The following is a 21873-nucleotide window of genomic DNA, read 5'->3' as shown; positions in this document are numbered from 1 at the left end:
CATTTTACTTTTGATGTGACACCAATATGTGAGCTCTACATAGCATAATACCTGATACTGATCAGGTACTGACATTGTCGCAATAAGAGCCATCTCTCTGCAAGCCAGTAATGCAGGACATGTCCCTGGTATGAAGGGAACATGATTTAAGACCAATTTTGCCCTGTTCATGTAGAGCAGTAGTATTCAACTAAAATGTATACAATTGCACAAATAAAAGTTGCATAAAATAAGCAACTAACTTGACTGAATGGCAACAACAGCTGCCAGTTACATTTTAATACCATTAATGATAGAAAGGGTGGGGTAAGAGCAGTGTGTTCAGAATCAAAATTAGTGTTACACAGAGAGTACATTATTATTCAGGGGTACTCAGTAAACTTGCACTCTATGCCTATAAAAATACTTTTTAGGGGATTTGCCCACAACTTGTGGAATAAATCAGATTAACATATCCCAGTTTTTCCAGAGGTCTAACTTCTTTAATCAAAATCAACCCATTTGATCATAATTGCTTTTCTATCCAATATCAGTAAAAATTTTAATAACATCTGACAATTCCAACAGCGAATTGGATAATATTCCCAGTAGACACATTAGTGGGGAGGCTTTGACCTTCTGCTTGCATATAATAAATAATGTTTTACTCCATATTATTCCAAATATCTGCAATAAATAAGCTTTCCCAAAGGAAAAAATGTGCTAATACTTTTATGGCATTAGGGACACTTGGGGGGGCATGCAGAGCTGGTTATCTTTATTTATTTGGCGATATCTAAACTCTGTGTACAAGATTAAATTGCCTTTTTTTTTTTTAAAATCCATTACAAACTGAAATGTTTAATGGTAGTTTAATAATTCCCTCCCATGCATTTTTGTCAACGTCATATTTCAGGGTCTTACTCCATAACTTGAGTGAGCTCAGATCATTTGCTTTATGTTGATGTATTATGGAGTAAAATCTTGAAAGAAATTGTCTAAAAGGAAGTCAAAACTCTTCAAAATGAGACTACTGTATCTAGCCTGAACAAAGTGCGTTACGTGCAAGTATTTAAACTTAGGAGTTTTAGGAATATGATACTTTTGCCTGTAGCTCATCAAATGACATCATGTCATCTTTGTGAAATAGATATTCTGTCTATACCTGCATGAGACCAGTTTTCAAATTGCGAGCCCATATTGGTAATGCAGAAATTTAAGTTGCCAGTCAGTGTAGATAGGATAAGTAAGCTATGATTGTATCCAAGAAATCTTTTAATCTTTGACCACGTTTGACTAACTCTTTACATTACTAAGAATTTGGGTTTTCTGACTGGTCCACAGAATTGTTGTTTAATAACTATCCATAAAACATCTTTTGGTTTATAAATCCAGTTTATCACGTTTCCATGAGTTAATATGTTATGGCCACAACAAAACTTAACCGAACCCGTCTCTTCCTGGGCACCGTAATTTTTCCACATTCAATCCTTTCCATGCAATCAAAGTGAATGGTGACTGTGGCTATCAATTCCTTAAAATGCTGCCATTTCAAGCATTTACTTATCACAGACAAATGAAAATCATATATTTTTGTATATACAAAATTTTCTTTTTTTTCCAATTTTTACCATAAAAAACAAAAACACAGAAACAAAACAACTCAAAACTTGCGTTGTCCAGACAGAAAAGAAACTTGCAATTTTCTTGAAATAAAGATGGTAAATTGAGCAGTGCAGCATTCTTCTCTAGATCTGTAACAGTGTAAACTTAAAAACAAAACATAGAGAACAAAACATTTATTGGCACACACTTTGAAACAAACTATAAAAGGATATTGGTAAAGGATAATATACAGTCAACACGTTTAATCTTGTTCTCAATCATGTCAGCTGTACCTGTACTTATGCGAATGTAAAAATAAAGCGAACTTGCCAGACAACACATTCCTAAATGCATGTTATAAGCGACTCAAACTCACAGCACATGCTCAGCCCCTATAGGTTGCATGGTTTCAGTAGATGTAGTTTCTAAAACTAGGGACAGTCTTGTAGGGATAGTTATCTTACAACCCTCTATATTACATATTACTTTGAAGTCTTGCTGGTGTTAAAGAAGTTGTTCTAAATGTTTCAGGTACCTTGGTATTGTACACTTAATGTGACATGACATCACAGCATTTGTAGAACTCCATTAAATATCTCTGAAGATTTCTTTGGAGTCAGTCAACTTGATGGTTTGGAGCCATTTGCAGACATCTGTTGTCCATTTGTCTACCACTGTGTAATCTTGCAAAAGGAAAGAGACCTGGAACAGAAAGGGATTACTCCTACCTCTTATTAAAGTGTTTCTATAATTTCAGTTTTAATTATTAACTAAATTTAATAAACTATTTGACATTTTCTAAAAGATATTTCAAGCACCACTCATGTTTTCTTCAGACAATGTAAATTCTAGCTATTAGTGGTATTTTACGGTACTTGTTTCTCTCGTTTTGAATGTTCTTAGGAAATGCACCTGAAAGACAAAAATAACAAATGTATGTTACAGGGACAATGAAATAAGCAAAAAAAAAAATTTAAATCATTTGATTTTCAGAAGACTTGTAATATATACAAACTGTGACAAACAGGACACATTTGCCAAACATTTTGAGATTATTTATTTTAACAATCAAAAATCTTTTTAGTAACACTTACTTTTAGTGACATACTTTTCCAGCCTTTTGTTGCCCCATCCCATCTTTTTTGAGATGTATTGCGACCATCAATTTTAAAATGACCTTATTTTTTCCTTAAAATCTTACATTTCCTCAGCTTAAACATTTGATATGTTTTCTGTGTTCTATTGTCAATAACATATGGGTTTATGGGATTTGCAAATCATTGCATTCTGTTTTTATTTACATTTATTTACATTTTACACAACGTCCAAACTTTATATACAAGTTACAAAAAGGTATAGATTTCATCATCTACAGTGCAGCTATTTGCCCCCATTCTGATTTCTTCTGTTTTTGTGTACATCTCATATACACAAAAATATACTCAGAAGTTAAAACAAAATCTAAGGTAAAACAAAGGCAACCTGAGTAAACACAAAATACAGTTTTTAAATGGTACTGTTATTTATTGAAGCAAAAAGTTATCCAAAACCAACTGGGCCTGTGTGAAAATGTATTTGCCCCGTAGTTAGTAATTCCCCACATCTAATGAAACTGCATTCATAATGGGGTTGCGTTGGACTAGACTCAGCTGATTACTTCAAACCCTGTTTAATCAAATCAACACTTAAATAGAACTTTTTCAACAGCATGACGTTGGTTAAAAGGTCTTACCCAGTAACACACAATGCCAAAGTTGAAATTCCAGAAATGATGAGGAAGAAGGTGACTAAGGGTTACAAAGCTATTTCAAAGACTCTGGAACTCCAAAGGACCACAGTGAGAGGCATAATCTCCAAATAGAAAAACTCGGCACAGTAATGAACCTTCCCAAAAGTGGCTGACCTTCCAAAATTCCTCCAAGAGCACAGTAACTACTCATCAAGGAAGTCACAAAAGAGCCAAAGTCAACATCAAAGGACCTACAGGCCTCTCTTGCATCAATAAAGGTCACTGTTCATGACTTCACTATCAGAAAGACACTGGGCAAAAATGGCATCCATGGAAGTGTGGCAAGATGAAATCCACTGCTAACCCAAAAGAACATTTAAGGCTTGTCTGAATTTTGTGAAAACACACCTTGATGATGCTCAAAGCTTTTGGGAGAATGTTCTGTGGCTTGATGAGTCAAAAGTGGAACTGTTTGGTTTACGCCAAATGTAATAGGACCCGTCTTCCAAACACAGAATTCCACAAAAAGAACATCATACAGTGCATCTGGAAAATATTCACAGCGCTTCACTTTTGCCACATTTTGTTATGTTACAGCCTTATTCCAAAATGGATTAAATTCATTATTTTCCTCAAAATTCTATAGACAATACCCCATAATGACAATGTGAAAGAAGTTTGTTTGAAATCTTTGCACATTTATTAAAAATAAAAAACTAAAAAAGCACATGTACATAAGTATTCACAGCCTTTGCTCAATACTTTGTTGAAGCACCTTTGGCACCAATTACAGCCTCAAGTCTTTTTGAGTATGATGCTACAAGCTTGGCACAACTATTTTTGGGCAGTTTCTCCCATTCTTCTTTGGAGGACCTCTCAAGCTCCATCAGGTTGAGTGGGGAGCGTCGGTGCACAGCCATTTTCAGATCTTGCCAGAGATGTTCAGTCGGGTTAAAGTCTGGGTTCTGGCTCGGCCGCTCAAGGACATTCAGAGTCGTCCTGTAGCCACACCTGTGTTATCTTGGCTGTATGCTTAGGGTCGTTGTCCTGTTGGAAGATGAACCTTCACCCCAGTCTGAGGTCCAGAGCACTCTGGAGCAGGTTTTCATCAAGGATATCTCTGTATATTTCATTTTTCCCTCAATCCTGACTAGTCTCCCAGTTCCTACCGCTGAAAAACATCCCCACAGCATGATGCTTCCACCACCATGCTTCACTGTAGGGATGGTATTGGCCAGGTGATGACTGGTGCCTGGTTTCCTCCAGACATGACGCTTGCCATTCAGGTCAAAGAGTTCAATCTTTGTCTTGGTCTGAGAGTCCTTCAGGTGCCTTTTGGCAAACTTCAGGCGGGCTGTCATGTGCCTTTTACTGAGGAGTGGCTTCCGTCTGGCCACTCTACCATACAGGCCTGATTGGTGGAGTGCTGCAGAGATGGTTAGTCTTCTGGAAGGTTCTCCTCTGTCCACAGAGACATGCTGGAGCTCTGTCACAGTGGCCTCCCTGGCGGCCAGCTCTAGGAAGAGTCCTGGTGGTTCCAAACTTTTTCCATTTACGGATGATGGAGGCCACTGTGCTTATTGGGACCTTCAGTGCTGCAGAAATGTTTCTGTACCCTTCCCCAGATCTGTGCCTCGATACAATCCTGTCTCGGAGGTCTACAGACAATTCCTTGGGCTTCATGGCTTGGTTTGTGCTCTGACATGCATTGTTAACTGTGGGAACTTATATAGATAGGTGTGTGTCTTTCCAAATCATGTCCAATCAACTGAATTTACTACAGGTGGACTCCAATCAAGTTGTAGAAACTTCTCAAGGATGATCAGTGGAAACAGGATGCACCTGAGCTAAATTTTGAGTGTCATGGCAAAGGCTGTGAATACTTATGTACATGTGCTTTTTTGTTGTTTTTTATGTTTATTAAATTTGCAAAGATTTCAAACTTCTTTCACGTTGTCATTATGGGGTATTGTTTGTAAGAATTTGGAGGAAAATTATGAATTTAATCCATTTTGGAATAAGGCTGTAACATAACAAAATGTGGGGAAAAAGTGAAGCGCTGTGAATACTTTCCGGATGCACTGTACCTACGGTCAAGCATGGTGGTGGAAGTGTGATGGTGTGGGGATGCTTTGCTTCTTCAAGGCCTGGGTAACTTGCAGTAATTGAGGGAAACATGAATTTTGCTCTTTACCAGTAAATCCTAAAGGAGAATGTCCAGTCTTCATTCCCTAATCTGAAACTCAAGCGCAACTGGATTATGCAGTAAGACAATTATCCAAAGCATAGGAGTAACTGAAAGACTGATGTCCAGTTATTGGAAGCATTTGGTTGCAGTTATTGCTGGCGGCACAACCAGATTTTAAGTTTAAGGGGGCAATTAATTTTTCACATTGGCGATAGGTGTTGGATAACTTTTTTTTGCTTCAATAAAAAATAATAATAAATAAAATCTGTATTGTGTTTATTCAGGTCAGTAGATTTTAAACATTGTAGCAAAACATTGTACTACAGTTGTAGGGGATTTGTAGAGATGGCAGGCGCAAGTGCAGATTTTTATTGCTTAAAGTGGGGACGGCTGTGTCTCGGGTGGCAGAGTGGGTTGTCCACTAATCGTAGGGTTGGCGGTTCGATTCCCGGCACGCATGACTCCACATGCCGAAGTGACCTTGGGCAAGGCACTGAACCCCAAGTTGCTCCCGATGGCAAGTTAGCGCCTTGCATGGCAGCTCTGCTACCATTGGTGTATGAGTGTCTGTGTGAATGGGTGAATGAGGCACAGTGTAAAGCGCTTTGGATAAAAGCGCTATATAAATGCGCCATTTAAAGTGCATACAGACAACAAAAATTGTGAAACCAGAACCAAAATCCTGAACGACAGATACAAAGCAAAACATGTAGACTATGGTACAAACAGCAATGTGTGAACAAGACAATAACAAAAGCTTGTCAATGAGGTGCTTATATACTAGAACTTGTATACAGTTGCTAATCAGGGTGATCTGAGATACAGGTGATGGTGGTTAGGACATGTGGCGTGAAGGGTCTGATAGAAAATGTAGTTCCCCATGCCTTTGGCGCTACCGTGACAGGAGCTACTTACCTGTTATCTGCAGTAGTATTAGTAAAAGTATAGATTGAAATACTGCAAAGAAGTATTTTATGTTTGGTGTTTCATATATTTTAATACAATTTGGTATTTAATATCATTTAATCCAACTAAACAATTAATTGAAAAAAATTAACGATAAATGAATCGCTTATAATAATTGATGTAATTGCAGCCCTAGTTCATGGTAATAAATGAAGCAATTTGAAGTGGTTTTGTTTTGTATAGTGGCACTTCACTTTACTACTTTGGAATAGCACCACAGATCCTGAACAGATGACACATCCGTTTAGAATTTTATGTGGGTAGAATAAAAGCATACTTCTTTGTTCCTTTCACATTTGTTTTGGTCATCAGCCTTTTTTTAAACAAGTGTCAGTTTATTAATCAACACAGAGTGTAAATAAATTGAGTAAACTAATGTCTCTAGCCCTGTAGCAAGGCTCTAGTCTGATGAAAGTGCGATACATAAATGCATTGATTAAATGATTAAAGAAACCACTGAATTATTTCTTTAGAGATTGATCTAGTTTACTACATAATTTTTTCCAAGTACTTGGTTCAGACCTGAAATACTTTACATTTAAATTTATGGCATTTGGCAGATGCCTTTATACAAGTCAGCTTACAATTATCTCATTTATACAACTGAGCAGTTGAGGGTTAAGGGCCTTGCTCAAGGGTCTAGCTGTGGCAGCTTGGCAGTGCTGAGATTTTAACTAGCGATCTTCCGATCAGTAGTCCAACATCTTGTTGACAACCACCAACATAGATGATTTGTGTTGTATCAATGTCAAGTACACTTATAGCATACAATAAGCCAGTGGATTGAATCTCAAAATAAAACGAGTATATTGTGTTGGTAAGCATAAAAAACAGTTTTTGTTGTCAGTACCTGAATTAAAAAAACAAGATGGTACTCAGACAAATATTAAGTGTTCAATAAACATTGAGTGGTCATAGCAGATATGTTGCAGTGATATGAAACTGAATGACCAACATTTCTGTGTTGCTCTTGCCAGTGCTAAAGCAGATTTGTTTAAGCCCTGCTGCTGGTTCTATCTCTGGCAATATTCATGAACGTATAAGAGAAATTGAGTATACAGAAAAGCCTGATTAAAATGCATTCATGTGTCTTTTGAGGCTGATTCTATTAGAGTGAGAGAAGAATTTGTTTGAGATCATGCTCTACTAAAAGATATTTCTATTTAGATCAACCTCATCTTAAAGCACATGCAGTGGATGCAGTTAAGGAATAAATAATATGCACCAAAAGTGTCAGTCAACAAATAATCAGACAAAAAAATAAATAGGGTAAAATCAGGGTGAGTTTAAAAATGGTCACATAATAACCTCAAAAAGGCCTGTTTAGCTGTCACCACTAACGAATGCTCACTATCTGCATATTTCCAGACACTTGCTAAATAGCCATCTCTTTTGTTTTCTCAAACATTGCTGAAGCAGCTTTTAGTCGAGTTTTATCTGCCTGCTGACAGGCAGGCCCTATCTCTTCCCCCTCTTGCCCTGCTCCTGAATTCACTCACCCTTGCCTCGCATCTATCAGCTGTTAACTGTAAATGATAAGCTCCCCCTCAACTACAATCTTTTTTTTTTTTATTTTATTTTTTATTGATGCCCAAGGCCAAATTTGAACTGCAGAGATGTGTTTCTTATCCAGTATTTGAAATATGACCGCAGCCATAGAACATCCATGGGCTAGTCAAGGCAAGCTAAGCAATACAGTATGGCATTTACACAGTGGCTGCAACAAGCAAAAACAGCAACAGAGAAGCAATCATATGAAAGGTGCCTTGAAATTAAACAAGACTGTTTTTGGCAGGAACCCACTTTTAAGTCACTTTTTGTCATAGCTCCCCATGAATGATTGATGTAATGCAAAGACATATGTAAATCTATTTGGATCAAAACCTATAGAAGGCTTGTATGTATGGGTATGGGTTACGGATGCTTGCAGAAGAGCCAATATACAGTACACAATACCAAAACTTCAGTTATGCTCCATACAAATTTGGGATGGGTTCCAAACATTTCTTGACCCAAATCAGAGCTAGCACAAATGGTAAATAAAGCATAACCGTTAAATAACTCTTTGTTGTCTTTTTGTGCTGTAGAATTAAGATTTCCATTTATTGGAACTAAGTGACCCAGCCCAAGCTTGTTCCAACATAATACCACTGTACACAAAGTGAGGTCCACAAAGACATGGTTTACCAAGTTTGATGTAGAAGAAATCGATTGGCCTGCAACCTCAACCCCACTGAACAACTTTGGCATGAATTGGAACACCAAGTTCACACCAGGCCTTCTTGCTTTCCATGGCCCTATCTCTTATTATGCTCTTGTGACTGAATGACCACAAATACCCACAGCAATGGTCCAATCTAATTGAAAGCCTTCCCAATAGACTGGAGACTGTATATTAATGGCCATGGTTTTGGAATGGGATGTTCAATGGTCAGGTGTCCACATACTTTTGGCCGTAGTCTATATGGCTATCTATCTTTAAATATATTTATAACATTACAAAATGTTTAAAGTTTATCTTAAAATATTTTTTAAAATACAGTCAAGTGACAGTGAATTCTTAGAGATAGCAGAAATATCAGTTGAGGATTAGGAGGTGTGCATAAAGAAATCAGTGCAAAATTATCCATAATGGAGATTATTTTTCTCCCTATGTTTATAATATGATAAACAAAAAAGAAATCATGTACTATGTTGAATTTTGTAATGTGTACATAACTTAATCCTTCTTTATCACATCCAGTCATTTGCTATAGTCTTTCCACTACTGTGAAACACAGTTTTGTACATTCATTATTGGTACGTGCGACACTGCCCCCTAGTGTGCACGTTGACATTATATTATAAGTATATTGGCAGACAATATATGCAAACTTCTATGTCAAGCCAAAATAATTGTCTGGCTTTATGCAGACACAGCTATTGATTACTGTGTGCATTGCAGCTCTGAATAGTTTCTTTTAATATGTCGTTTGTGCAATGCTTTCAATGCCCTATAAGACCTGAAATTGTGATACAGATCCCTGATCTTTTCCCTGCCTCCATAATGAAAGATCTTACTGTATTTTTTTCATAGCTATGCATTTGAGATGTTTCTGATTAGGACATCATTTCCCCCTAATTTAGCCTTGAGTTCACAATGAATTCAAACAGATACATTGGAGAGATGAAAGAACAGGATAATTTAAATGATGGTGAATTAGTGTGCACATGCTAATGGATGGATACAATGAAGAAAGGAAGACAGGATTAAAGGAGATGGGCTCTCCCTCTCTCACTCACTCTCTCTCACACACACACACACACACACACACACACTCACACTCACACTCACTCACTCACTTCGCCAGAGGTGACCTCTATTTGCGCTCTCAGTCATGTAGGAAATAAAGCCCCTTATTATTTCTAATCTCATTAGGGGCCACATTAAACTTATATCTGACACTTACTGGCAGTTACACTCCACACACATTTAACTCTAAATGAAACGGGAAAGAGAGGGGGCAGATGATCAACAGTTGGGTTTGTATGATTCAGCAGGTGTAAGCATTGAGAAATGGAGTAATTAAAATTGAGAAGACTTACAGAGGCATACTTGATCCCTCAGTTTTAAGAACAGTCTGTAAGAAGCTTTTTTATTTTGTAGTGCAGTGATTCTCAAACTGGGGTACGTGATCCACTGGCAGGCTGCAGTAATTTTAAACTTTATTTTATTAAGGCCACCTTGTCCAAGTCTAAAAAGTGGTATGAGTCTCCAGTTCAGTGCTGTATGAATGCCATTTTTGTATACTACCTATGCATTTCTTATATAGCAATGCATTTGTAATTTAGAACAAACAAATTAATTATAGCATGCCAAATTTAATGGATTGTGTGTGTAAGTGTATATTATATTCACCTGTTTTTCATAACATATGATTGAATCAGAAATAATTTATGATTTTTGATACACTGAGGGCATAAACCAGACTACTGGTTTGTGTTTTTTGTTTCCATTTTGAAATTAAGTTTACCTGCTTAATGGTAATAATAGTTAATAATTGGCAGAATATGACTAGTTTGAAAACTGCATAAATTAATTACATTCACCTGCTGCTCATTACTTCTCTATTGTCCTTTATAAATGTTCAGTTTGTAACTCACATTGCTATACAGGATTATATAATAGGATAAAGCAATACGATGAGGAAACCTGCTCCAGATGCCATCATAGTAGGTGCCAAGCTAAATGTTTTTGCCAGTTTGTCATAAAGATCGCACTAATGCAATGGACTGGATGTAAACACACAAAAACCAAGAAAAGATAGAGCTCCCACTAAGTCTTGTTTGCCCTGTTCATTTTGTCTATAGCTATCTGATAGCTGTAATTACAAAACCGTTCAGCTAAAAACATGTTGTATAAGACAGTGGGGCAGTGAGGAACCATTATGTGTGTGTTTATTTAGTTTTCATTGTTGGTGTAAAATTAGTTATATGTCATACAATCACTTTGCTGTGCAGCTACAGGTTGCAGAATCGTTAAATCTTTGTAGATTATTATTTTAAATAAAGTGCACAGTGTATAGAAAGTGTGGATTTGATATATAATAGGTTTGAATTGTGAATGAATTTTACATGCTTACATATGCTACGCAAGCCAACATGCGCAATGACACAAGGGTCTCTGAAAGGGGCGTTCCTGGCCTTGGCACATAGAATTTGTGTGCTTCCAAATTTTGTAAAGGGACTAAATTGTTCCATGCGTTGTCGATAGAGGTGCAATATACGTTACCCCAGGCACATAAAAATTAAAGAAGAATGCATTTCTGGAAATAGTAGCCATTTCAAATCTTCATTCCACTGCCACCTTGTGGATTAGTCATTTACACCTCTGACAGGGTGCTAGAGTGTTCCTAAAGTATGTTAGTAAAAGACTGCTGCACTTGCTGTTGTGTTTGTGGCCTTGTGTGGCGTATGTAACAGGCCTAACATGGCCTGCATAATGTGTGTTATTCTAGTGCATGTGGATAGTCAAAGACTTCTTTTATGTGAAATGTTTCTCATTGGTGTGGGATGTGAGGGTGGGGCTTGGGAAGGGTTGGTGGTGGGGGGCAGAGACCCCTTATTGTTTTTTTTTCCCCCCTTGGCTTACCCTTTCCCATGTCCCTTTCCTCAAGAAAGAGCATGTGCACTCATTCCCACCTGAGCACTGACGCATTCCCTCCCATCTGTCTTTTCCTACCCAGAATTCCCCAAACATATCTCTAAAAACAGCGACGACAATGACCAGAAGCAACCCAGTTCCAGTGCTGCAATATGGGGTGGCGTAGGTGGCCTGGTTGTACTGATCATTGGTGTTGCGTTGCTCATCTACTTCCTGCGGCGTCGGCAGCACACGTTCAAAGGCGACTACAGCACGAAGAAGCATGTTTTTGGTAATGGCTACAGTAAGGCGGGCTCTGTGCCTGCTCATCCCACTGTGCCCAAGAACATGCAGTACCCAGATGACTCAGACGATGAGAAGAAGGCCTCTCAGATTGGGGGGCCAGGGACCTTCGAGTGCACAGAACATGATTTTGATGGTAACTCTGAAGACCTAAAGAGACCCTATTTCACTGTGGATGAAGGTGAGAGCCATGATTATGATGAGCGGACTCTAGCTTTCCAGTATGAGCCCGAGCATGAGATTGCAGATGACATGGTATCCCAAACTGACGGCTCTGTCATTTCAAAGAAAGAGTGGTATGTGTAGTGTAGCAACAAAAGATGAGATCAACATTAGTCTGCTCTAACCTGCATTCTACCACACCCTTTCATCTCCATCACTAGAAGCCTTCTACCCATCCTGGTCTTCATCCCTTCCTTCACTTCTCCAAGTCACCAACCTCTGACCCCATCAAAAACACATTTAAATGAACATGAAAAAAATGTTTGCGGCGTTGACAAATCAACATCACAATATTTACGCATGCTAATAATTTAACCTGGTACAGCAATGAAAAGAGGCGTGATCTTTCACTCATTCCAATCGCCATTGACTCATAAAGCTGTACAGACCAGTTGCTTGAAACGTTTATATGCATTATTAATATTTGTCTCATTTTGTTGACGTTACTATCAATGTATTAAATGTATTCAAAAGAGATTTTGTAATGAATGAGACCCATCTTGTGAAAGTCCTACACTGGATGCATTGTATGTGTGTGTGTGTGTATATGTATGTATGTATGTGTATGTATGTATATGTGTGTGTGTGTGTGTATGTATGTATGTATGTATATGTATGTATGTATGTATGTATGTATGTATGTATGTATATATATATATATATATATATATATATATATATATATATATATATATATATATATAGTTTTGTTTTCTCAGTACCTTTGTCTTATATATGATAACTTTTTTGTAATGTCTTCTCTTTTTATGGGGTGTTGGTTTTCAAAATGGTTAAGTTATGTATAAATGGATAGATGTGATGCATGTGGTCAGTTGCTTCAGACTGATATCAAATGATGTTTTATCTTTAGGAAGAAAGCACACAGGTTCTTGATAAATTTCCAAAGACATGTATAGCAGTTTAAATTTAAATTCTAAACCTTGGTTGTGGGTAGCTTGGCTTGGCATTAAAACCTCTGCCTTACTCAGGCAGATAGGCACAGTTGGATATATAATGGCGATTAACTGGCTTCTCACCTCACTTCGGAGTGCTATTACAGTGAAGTGTGATCTCATGCTATCTTTCTCCCATTATTTATCTCTGTTGACATTATTGGGTATTAAAGTATTTTTAATATTTTCACAATGTACAGTTCACTATGTTACTCTAGAAGATATAAATGTACTATGGAGTATCAGGTTTTTGTCTTTGTTTTTGCTGGTTCTGTGGTGACGTGGGGTAATTATTTGTAGAGATGGAACATGATTGACACTGTACATATTAAAAATAGGGCTTAACATGTTATGGTAACATTTTGTGACATGCATTTATATGATTGTATTCCATCATTGCACATGATGACTCCTGGACATGGAACAGGAAAGCTTCAGCTTTCAATTTCGTGTCACAATGAGCTTATCTGCACATGTGCTTAAACTTACATGTTTTTTATTTCTCCTTTTTTTTTTAATTTAGGATCACAGCAAACAAGGCGAAGGCAACTGTGTCCTGCCAAAAATATTGACACTACAGACTGATATAAACCTGAAGTGCAACATACCTCTTGATTATGTAAACCAGTGACTGTGTTTTGCAGTGTTTTTTTCCCCCTACCACCTTTCATACAAATATCGAGAATTATTGTTGGTAAAAAAAAAATTTTTCTACAAAAAAAATCTAGAAAGTCAACAAGTAATCAATCAAAATAACTAACTAGATGAAAAGGGTCCTATTTTAATGTGTGTATTTTCTTTCTCCTACAGGTGTGTACAGATGTGTGTGCATGCACTTGTATTCATCAGGGTTTTTATTATTATTTTTTTTTTAATCCTTTCAATATAGGATACTTTTATCTAATATTCTGTTTTGTTCAGTTTGTTGACTGACAGTAGAACACTTTCCAGTGTGATGGGACATTGGGTTTTTGGATAGTACATCCTGTAAATTGGTGCATTTTTGTTTTCTGAGAGAAATAGCCTTTTTAATCAACCAAAAGCAATTAAAATCGCAGCCTGTCAATGAAATACCCAACTCCTCTACCTGGCTTACATCACAGTGGGGAAGATTCATAATCTTATAATTCATAATTCATAATCATAAACAGGCCTTTTTTTGTAAGATATCAGAACCATAAATAAGTGTCAATTACTGGTATCAAGGAAAAGCTGTGTGCGCTATACTTAAACATTTTGCGGGAACACTCCACATTATTAAATTGGGGTTGTTTTTTTTGTTGGGGAGTAACTGTTTGTTTATTGCTTTCTTTTTCAAAATAAATGTTGAAATTTAACTTAGTAGTTGCATAATATAATGTTTCAGACCAAAATAGGTCTGTGAGATGTAATAGTTGTACCGAATTCAAGGCCCTCAATGAAACATTTGTGTTGTATTTGGTTCCACCAACTTCTAGGATAGAAGTTATTCAGAAAATCTTTACACATGCAGCACAGTGTGGAGGGGAATGTTTTGTTGTTGTATTTCCTTTTATTTCAAAACCGAGGGATAATCCCAGCAGTGTGTAATAAGATCCATGTTACTTTAGTTCATAGCATTTAATTACTAGTTTGTTTCACCATGGCACAAGGATGCTTAGAGGATTTATTAATATTAACATTCTTACAGTCAGGTCCATAAGTATTTGGACAGTGACAATTTTTATAATTTTGCCCCTGTATACCACCACAATGGATTTGAAATGAAGCAATCAAGATTCCCTCTCTTTTCCCAGGTCCTTCTGTAAGTCCCTCCATTTTCTCAGGCTCAAAAGTAATTGGACAAACTAACATAAATATTAGGATTATTTTTAATACTTGGATGCAAATCCTATTCAGCCAATGACTGCCTGAAATCTGGAACTCATGGGCATCACCAAATGCAGAGTTTCCTGCCTTGAGATACTTTGCCAGGCCTTTACTGCAGCTGCCTTCAGAACACTTAATTTCTTTGCCTTAAGAAGCCCTTGGGCTGCTTTCTCCGTATGCTTTGGGTCATTATCAGTCTGTACTGTGACACATTGTCCTATCAGTTTTTCAGCATTTGACTGAATTTGAGCAGAAAGTAAACACTAGTGATCCTGTTCTATTGGTGGCCATACATGCTGATGCCAAAACACTACTACATGTTTGACAGGTGATGTATGCTTTGAAACACACGCCCTTCCTTTCCTTCACCCAATACTCTTTTCTTCCCATCATTCTGCTACAAGCATGGTACAGAAAGGTTCAGGCTTTTTTATATATATATTTTTTAAAGCAAAGTATAATCTGGTCTTTCTTTTCTTGAGCATTACCAGTGGTTTGCATCTTGAGGTAAACTGGCTGTATTTACATTCATGAAGATGTCTCTTGATTGTAGACTTTGACAATGATATGCCTGTCTCCTCCAGGGTGTTCATTACTTGGCTAGATGTTGTGAAGGGGTTTTTCTTCAACAAGGAAAGAATTCTGCTTTCACTTTAGTTGTCCTCCATGGTCTTCCAGGCCTTTTGGTGTTGCTGAGCTCGCCAGTGTATTCCTTCTTTTTAAGAATGTACCATATTGTTGATTTTGCCACTTCTAAGTGTCTGCTATCTCTCTGATAGGTCCTTTTTTCAGCCTAATAAAGGCCTCCTTCACTTTAACAACTCTTTGGATTGCATATTGAGAGTTCCCATGAATAGCTACCAAATGCAAATTCAACACTTGGAATCAACTCCAGAGCTTTTATCTTCTTAATTTGTCATCAGATAATGAGAAAACGGGCCACACCTGGGTATGAAACTGCTTATCAGTCATTGTCCAATTACTTTTGAGCCTGTGAAAATGGAAGGACTATGTAAAAATGTCTGTAATTCCTAAACAGTTAATGCACTATTTTTGTTTTTGTTAAAATTTTTGTTGAATTAAAGATTTAAAGTCTACAGTTCAATCACATCTTGATTGCATAATTTCAAATCCATTGTGGTGGTCTACAGAGGCAAAATTATACAAATTGACACTGTCCAAATACTTATGGACTTGACTATCTTTTTCAAGATTAGCAAAAGGTAGAAATGTGCACAGGACAGTTGTGGGTTTTTAAAAAAATATATTTATATTTATTTATTTATATTTATTCCTGCCTATTCTTACAAACACTCAGACCACTCATGTCTGCTCACACAGAAATGTTGCTGCTTTGTTTGTAATCACCCACAATATTTTGTCATGAACTAAAAATAAAATTTAAACCACAGTGACCCTGACTAAGACAAAGTGGTTACTGAAGATAACTGAATAAATAAATAACTGATGAAAGCCCAATTTACATCTGACACAATACCTGCATTGTGTGAGCACTGTGCTGCATTCAGTACACTCCCATGTAAATCAGCATGGTCCTTCATTGTCCCTTGAGCTTATCTGACTGCTCGCACCCAACTTCATGTCATGAGAGTAAAAACGCCCTGCTCCCATAATTTTCTGGGAGGTCCGATGGGTCCTGCAGGATCCCAGTCCTGATGCACATCTCAGGCAATACACTGAATGGTTATAATGGCCTTTAAATATCATCTGAGAGACAGAACATGAGAAATCACGTTAATATTCTTATATAAAGTTCTTTACAGTGTTTTTTTAGTTTTACGTTTGATCTAAAAAACATTTTTAAAAGCCCACTCCAAGGCCTAATTTTCTATTGTAAATACAATATATAAAAAAGGTGAAAAGGAGCGACGTCCTCAGCAGAGTATGGAGTATAGGGTATAGAGCCTGGCGTAGTGATGTCCATGGCAGAGCAGGGAGTTAAAATGGAGCTCTTGGCCAAACCCAGGAGGTGGAGCAAGATCCTCAGCTGAACAGGGGGGCTGAGCGGCATCCTTAGGTGAACAGTGGGGCTGAGCAGTGTTCTCAGTCGAGCAGGGAGGCTGAGCGACATTCTCCGTTGAACCGGGAGGCTGATCACGGTTCGTAGTAGGGGAGGGAGGGAGGGTGGGGAAAGATCTTGTGTGTGCCATGAGAGGCCGTCTCATCGGCCTCAGACAGGAAATTGATCTGAGAGGTCACCTCGTTGACCTGTGGCTGGAGCTCTGTAGGGAAGACCACCTCGTGGGTCTCTGGTTGGAGCTCTGAAGATGAGGTCACCATGTTGACCTCTGGCTGGAACTCTGGAGCTGAGGTCACCACGTTGACCTCAGTAGGGGAGACCACCTCGTGGGTCTCAGGCTGGAGCTCCGGAGATTAGGTTGCCACGTTGACCGAGACAGAGACCTGTTTGCTTTCTTCTGTCCAAAACATGAACTGGACATTTTGAGGCTGTATTCTTCGTTTAGTTACCTTACAGTCCCTATAAAGGTTATCTTAGAGCCCCTGCAACACCTGTCCATGATTCCTTAATCTATATGACTGTCTGCTTGATAAGTTGATAAACCAGACAAAAGTCCCGATCTAACATGTTGTAAAAAGCATCACATAACTCCTTCATACTGTAGACTACTCATTGTCATAAAGCTTGCATGTCCTGGGAACCTACTTGACAGAAGGCAGAGAAGTTTTGATTATGGAAATTATGAAATGAATAAAACTAATGCTCAGTGACTGAGAGTCATATTACATAGGCAAGTGTCAGTAGTAGTGTGTGGCTCGCAACATGAATTGCAGTTTTACTTGGACCAATGACGAGGTAAAATGCCTCATTGAAATTTGTTCTGACAAACATATTTCTGAACGCATAAAACACAGAGGTTTACAAGGTGGTTAGCGTGTGTCTCAAGTAAATGGGCTTCAATCGCTCCATGAAACATCGATTCCCACTCAAACTGATAAATTATTATAACTACAGTTGAAAAAAAAAAGTCACAATAAGCTTTCTGTCCATCGGAATGGATGTCTATCTGCTTTCTATCCATCTGGATGGATGGCCGCTATGGGTGGAACCCAGAACAAAAACCAGCAAACTTGATGAGAGGACAGTTAACTATCACATGACTTGCATAAACATATTTGGGTATGCTTTGACATTTTACCTTGTGAAAGCAAACCGAGCCAAGGAGAAAATGCAACATTGTAACAATTTAAGTCCCTGTTTTGGAACAAAGCACAGATCTACAGGTCTGAAAACACATTAAATGTGGTTCAGGGAGAGGGCGGAAACATGTTATGGGCCAAGATGCCTAGGCACACAGTTGACTAAAAATGCATATGTAGGAATTACTGCCCAGCACACTGGTGTGTTCATAATGTGTCGGCCATCTCAATCTACACACCAATTGTATGCAAGCAAGTAGAATGTTTTCTTATGTTATCTTATCCTTTATCTTGCAAAGTGGAACACCCCAAAATTCATTCAATCAGAAGGCAGCATCTTAGGTTGGCATTATTTTTGAGCAGCATCTACGCAATACAGAGAAAAAAGAACTGTCCCAATCTGAAGGCACCTGCCCACCTAGGTGCCTTATTTTGGCCAGATTTGGAGGTAGCATCACATGTATATTTCTCAGACAAGGCAGTTCAGAAAATTCTGACAAACATGATGGAACAGGCTATTGCTTCAACAGGGGAGTTAATCTACAAATTTTTCACCTGGTTTTTAAGAGGTATGAGTGATTTGTTATTGTAGATTGTCAGAAGTTGATTGTCCATTGCTAATAGTAGTGAACTAACATCTACAATCATGTTAAAAAAAAATAAGTACACCCCATGGGATTTTTTTTTACATAAAATTTTATTTGGACAAGCAAACATCTGATATTAATACAGGTGATACACTCTATCAAATGACATAAAATTGACATACTGTAGTAATTTTCACAATTTAAATTAAGAAAACATAACAGATCAGTCACATGGAAAAAGTAAGTACACCCCTACATTTATCATGCCTTGAATCAGGTGTTCAAGATTGGGTGCCAGTGATTAGAACTGGCTTAGGGAGTGCAGATGGAACCTGTCTTATTTATACCTATACCTCATCTAGTGTCTGGCCTTCCCTTTGCTATTGAGGTGTGTGGTGTTGTCATGCCAAGATCTAAAGAGTTCTGTAAGGCCTTCAGTGTCATGTATCAAGGCGGGAACTCTGGACTTCATTTCCCAACAGCTACAGCACCATATTCATCAGTGTCACAGGACCACCTGCACCTGGTTTACGTTTCGGTTAATGAGCACTCTAGTATATATGCCACTGTTTGCACTGCTTTCCTTGTCTCATGTTATCGTCTATCTATGCTTTTGTCCACGCTTCTATGTTTAGTTTTTGCCACAGTATTTTGCCTCGTGGTGTTGTGTCTTTGTATTTTGTTTGTTTGTTTATTAAATGTTTGAAGATCTGTTCTTTCTTCCGAAATCACTTTGTAACGTGACAGAAGGTGAGACCTACAATGGAAGCAGCAGATCATAATGGAATACATGGGCTTCACTCTGCCACCTATGTTTACTGAGTACTTCACTACTGAAGCAGCAGGAGGTCATGGAGGAGTCCTGGCACAAGTGGGAGCCTGTTAACTGGGCTGGTACCATCTCCCACCCTCCCTCCCCTATTATGGATCTAGTCCAGCAAACAGAGTCAGCGGAGCACGTAAGTCAGCCCCCCTGCTCGTCTGAAGACGCCGCTCAGCCTTTCAGATCAGCTGAGGACATCGCTCAGTCGCCCTGGTTTGCTGAAAACGTTGCTCCATGTCCCGAAATATCCAAGTGCTCCCCTCTGTTCACCAACCCCGCGCATAACGCCGCTGTGCTTGCCTGCTCCGCTGAGGAACTTCACCTGCTTTTCTGCACCGCTGAGGGCATCGCTTGGGTTTGCCACTCCGCTGAGGAAGGCACTCCGCTTTTCTGCCCGGCTGAGGACGTTGCTCTGCCTTTCTACCCGGCTGAGGACATCGCTCTGTCTTCCTGCTCCGCTGAGGATGCCACTCAGCCTTTCTGTTCAGCTGAGGATGCCACTCAACCTTCCTGCTCGGCTGAGGAAGGCACTCCGCTTTTCTGCCTGGCTGAGGACGTCGCTCTGTCTTCCTGCTCAGTTGAGGATGTCACTCAGCCTTCCTGCTCGGCTGAGGACGTCGCTCTGCCATCCTGCTTCACTGAAGATGTCGCTCTGCCTCCATGTACCGCTGAAGACGTCGTTCCTTTTCTTTGCTGGGCGCTGTATGTCACGCCTCCTTCCTGCTCCATGGAGGGCGTCGTTTCCCCTTCGTGCTTTGCGGAGAGCATCGTTCCTCCCTTTGGCTTCGCGGAGAACCTCGTTCCCCTCTCTGGCCCTGCGGAGAACCTCGCTCCCCTCTCCTGTCTTGCTGAGGAAGTTGTCCCGCCGTCCTGCCCCGCAGAGGATGTCGCTCTGAGCTCCAGTCCCGGTGAGGACGTCGCTCTGCTCACCTGTTCTACTGAGGATGTCGCTCTGCCTACTTGTTCCATTGAGGATGTTGCGTTGCTTTCTTGCTCTGCTGAGGACGCCACTCAGTCTCCTGGTTCAGCTGGGGACATTTTGCCCAGGGTTGCCAGGACCGCCAGAGGGTGGGAGTGCCTTTTGGGCGCTCCGAGAGAAGCGCCCTTGGGGGGGGGAGGGGTTTGTCATGCATCAAGGAGGGAACTCTGGACTTCATTTCCCAGCAGCCACAGCACCATACTCATCAGTGTCACAGGACCACCTGCACCTGATTTATGTTTCGGTTAATGAGCACACTAGTATATATGCCACTGTTTGCACTGCTTTCCTTGTCTCACGTTATCGTCTATGCTTTGGTGCACGCTTCCGTGTTTAGTTTTTGCCACAGTATTTTGCCTCGTGTTATTGTGTCTTTGTATTTTGTTTGTTTGTTTATTAAATGTTTGAACATCTGTGCTTGCTTCCGAAATCACTTTGTAACGTGACATTCAGAAAAAAGGGTTTGGATGCCTATGAGTCTGGCAAGGGATTTAAAAAGATCTCCAAATTATTTGAAATACATCATTCCACTGTAAGGAAAATAACCTACAAATGGTGCAGATTTCAAATGACTGCCAATTTGCTGAGGACTGGCCGTCTTGGCAAATTCAGCCCAAGAGCAGATCGTTTGATGCAAAAAGAAGTCTCCAAAAACCCCAACATTTCATCACAGGATCTGCTAATAAGTCTTGCAACTGTTGGTATCAAAGTGCATGCTTCTACAATCAGACAGGGATTGCACAAATTTGACCTGCATGGGTTTTGTGCCAGGAAAAAGCCTTTGCAAGACTACAGTTTGCCAATGAGCATATAGGCAAAGACCAGGCATTTTGGAATAATGTGTTCTGGACAGATGAATTAAAGATAGAGTTGTTTGGTCACAGTAAGAGCAGACATGTTTGGTGCAGACCAAAGACAGCTTTTCAGGAGAAGTACCTCATACCACCTGAGAAGCACGTGGTGGAAATGTTATGGTTTGAGGTTTGCTTCACTGCCTCAGGGACTGGACAGCTTGTATTCATTGATTCAACTAGAAATTCTACATCATAACAAAGAGTGCTTTGTCATGTGGAACTGAAAGGGGACCTTTCAAGAGGATAATGATCCTAAGAACACAGTAGCAAATCCACCCAGGAATGGCTCAAAAAGAAGAAATGGAAGGTTATGGAACGGCCATAACCATAGTCAAAGTCTGGATTTGAACCCCATTTTAATGTTGTGGGGGGATTTGAAACAGGCAGTACATGTATGAAAACCCCCAAACATCTTACAACTGAAAGAATATTGCATGCAAGAGTGGTCAAAAATTCCAGCCAGCCTGGTGGGCAATTATGCAAAATGCCTACAAGAAGTTATTTCTGCTAAAGGGGACAATACTAGCTTCTGAGG

The 21873-nt window shown here is 39.1% G+C and overlaps 1 protein-coding gene across 3 annotated transcripts in view; it reads left to right on the top strand.

The window, feature by feature from the left end:
• The window catches only part of nectin1b (nectin cell adhesion molecule 1b), a 287213-nt gene that overhangs the window by 112532 nt on the left and 152808 nt on the right, over positions 1–21873 (top strand). Inside the window, exon 6 of one of the 3 annotated variants that reach the window (XM_053623330.1) lies at positions 11693–12727. The exons of the other annotated variants lie outside the window; for them this stretch is intronic. Coding sequence (XP_053479305.1) covers positions 11693–12198 — 506 coding nt within the window. The 3' untranslated portion in view covers positions 12199–12727. Of the gene's footprint in view, positions 1–11692; positions 12728–21873 lie in introns of those variants that run through there. 3 annotated transcript variants of the gene reach the window in all.

This window comes from Ictalurus furcatus, chromosome 4 (assembly GCF_023375685.1).
Source record: "Ictalurus furcatus strain D&B chromosome 4, Billie_1.0, whole genome shotgun sequence".
NCBI classification, from domain to species: domain Eukaryota; kingdom Metazoa; phylum Chordata; class Actinopteri; order Siluriformes; family Ictaluridae; genus Ictalurus; species Ictalurus furcatus.
Note: the sequence above shows the minus strand (reverse complement) of the source record. Positions and strands in the feature narration are given on the sequence as shown.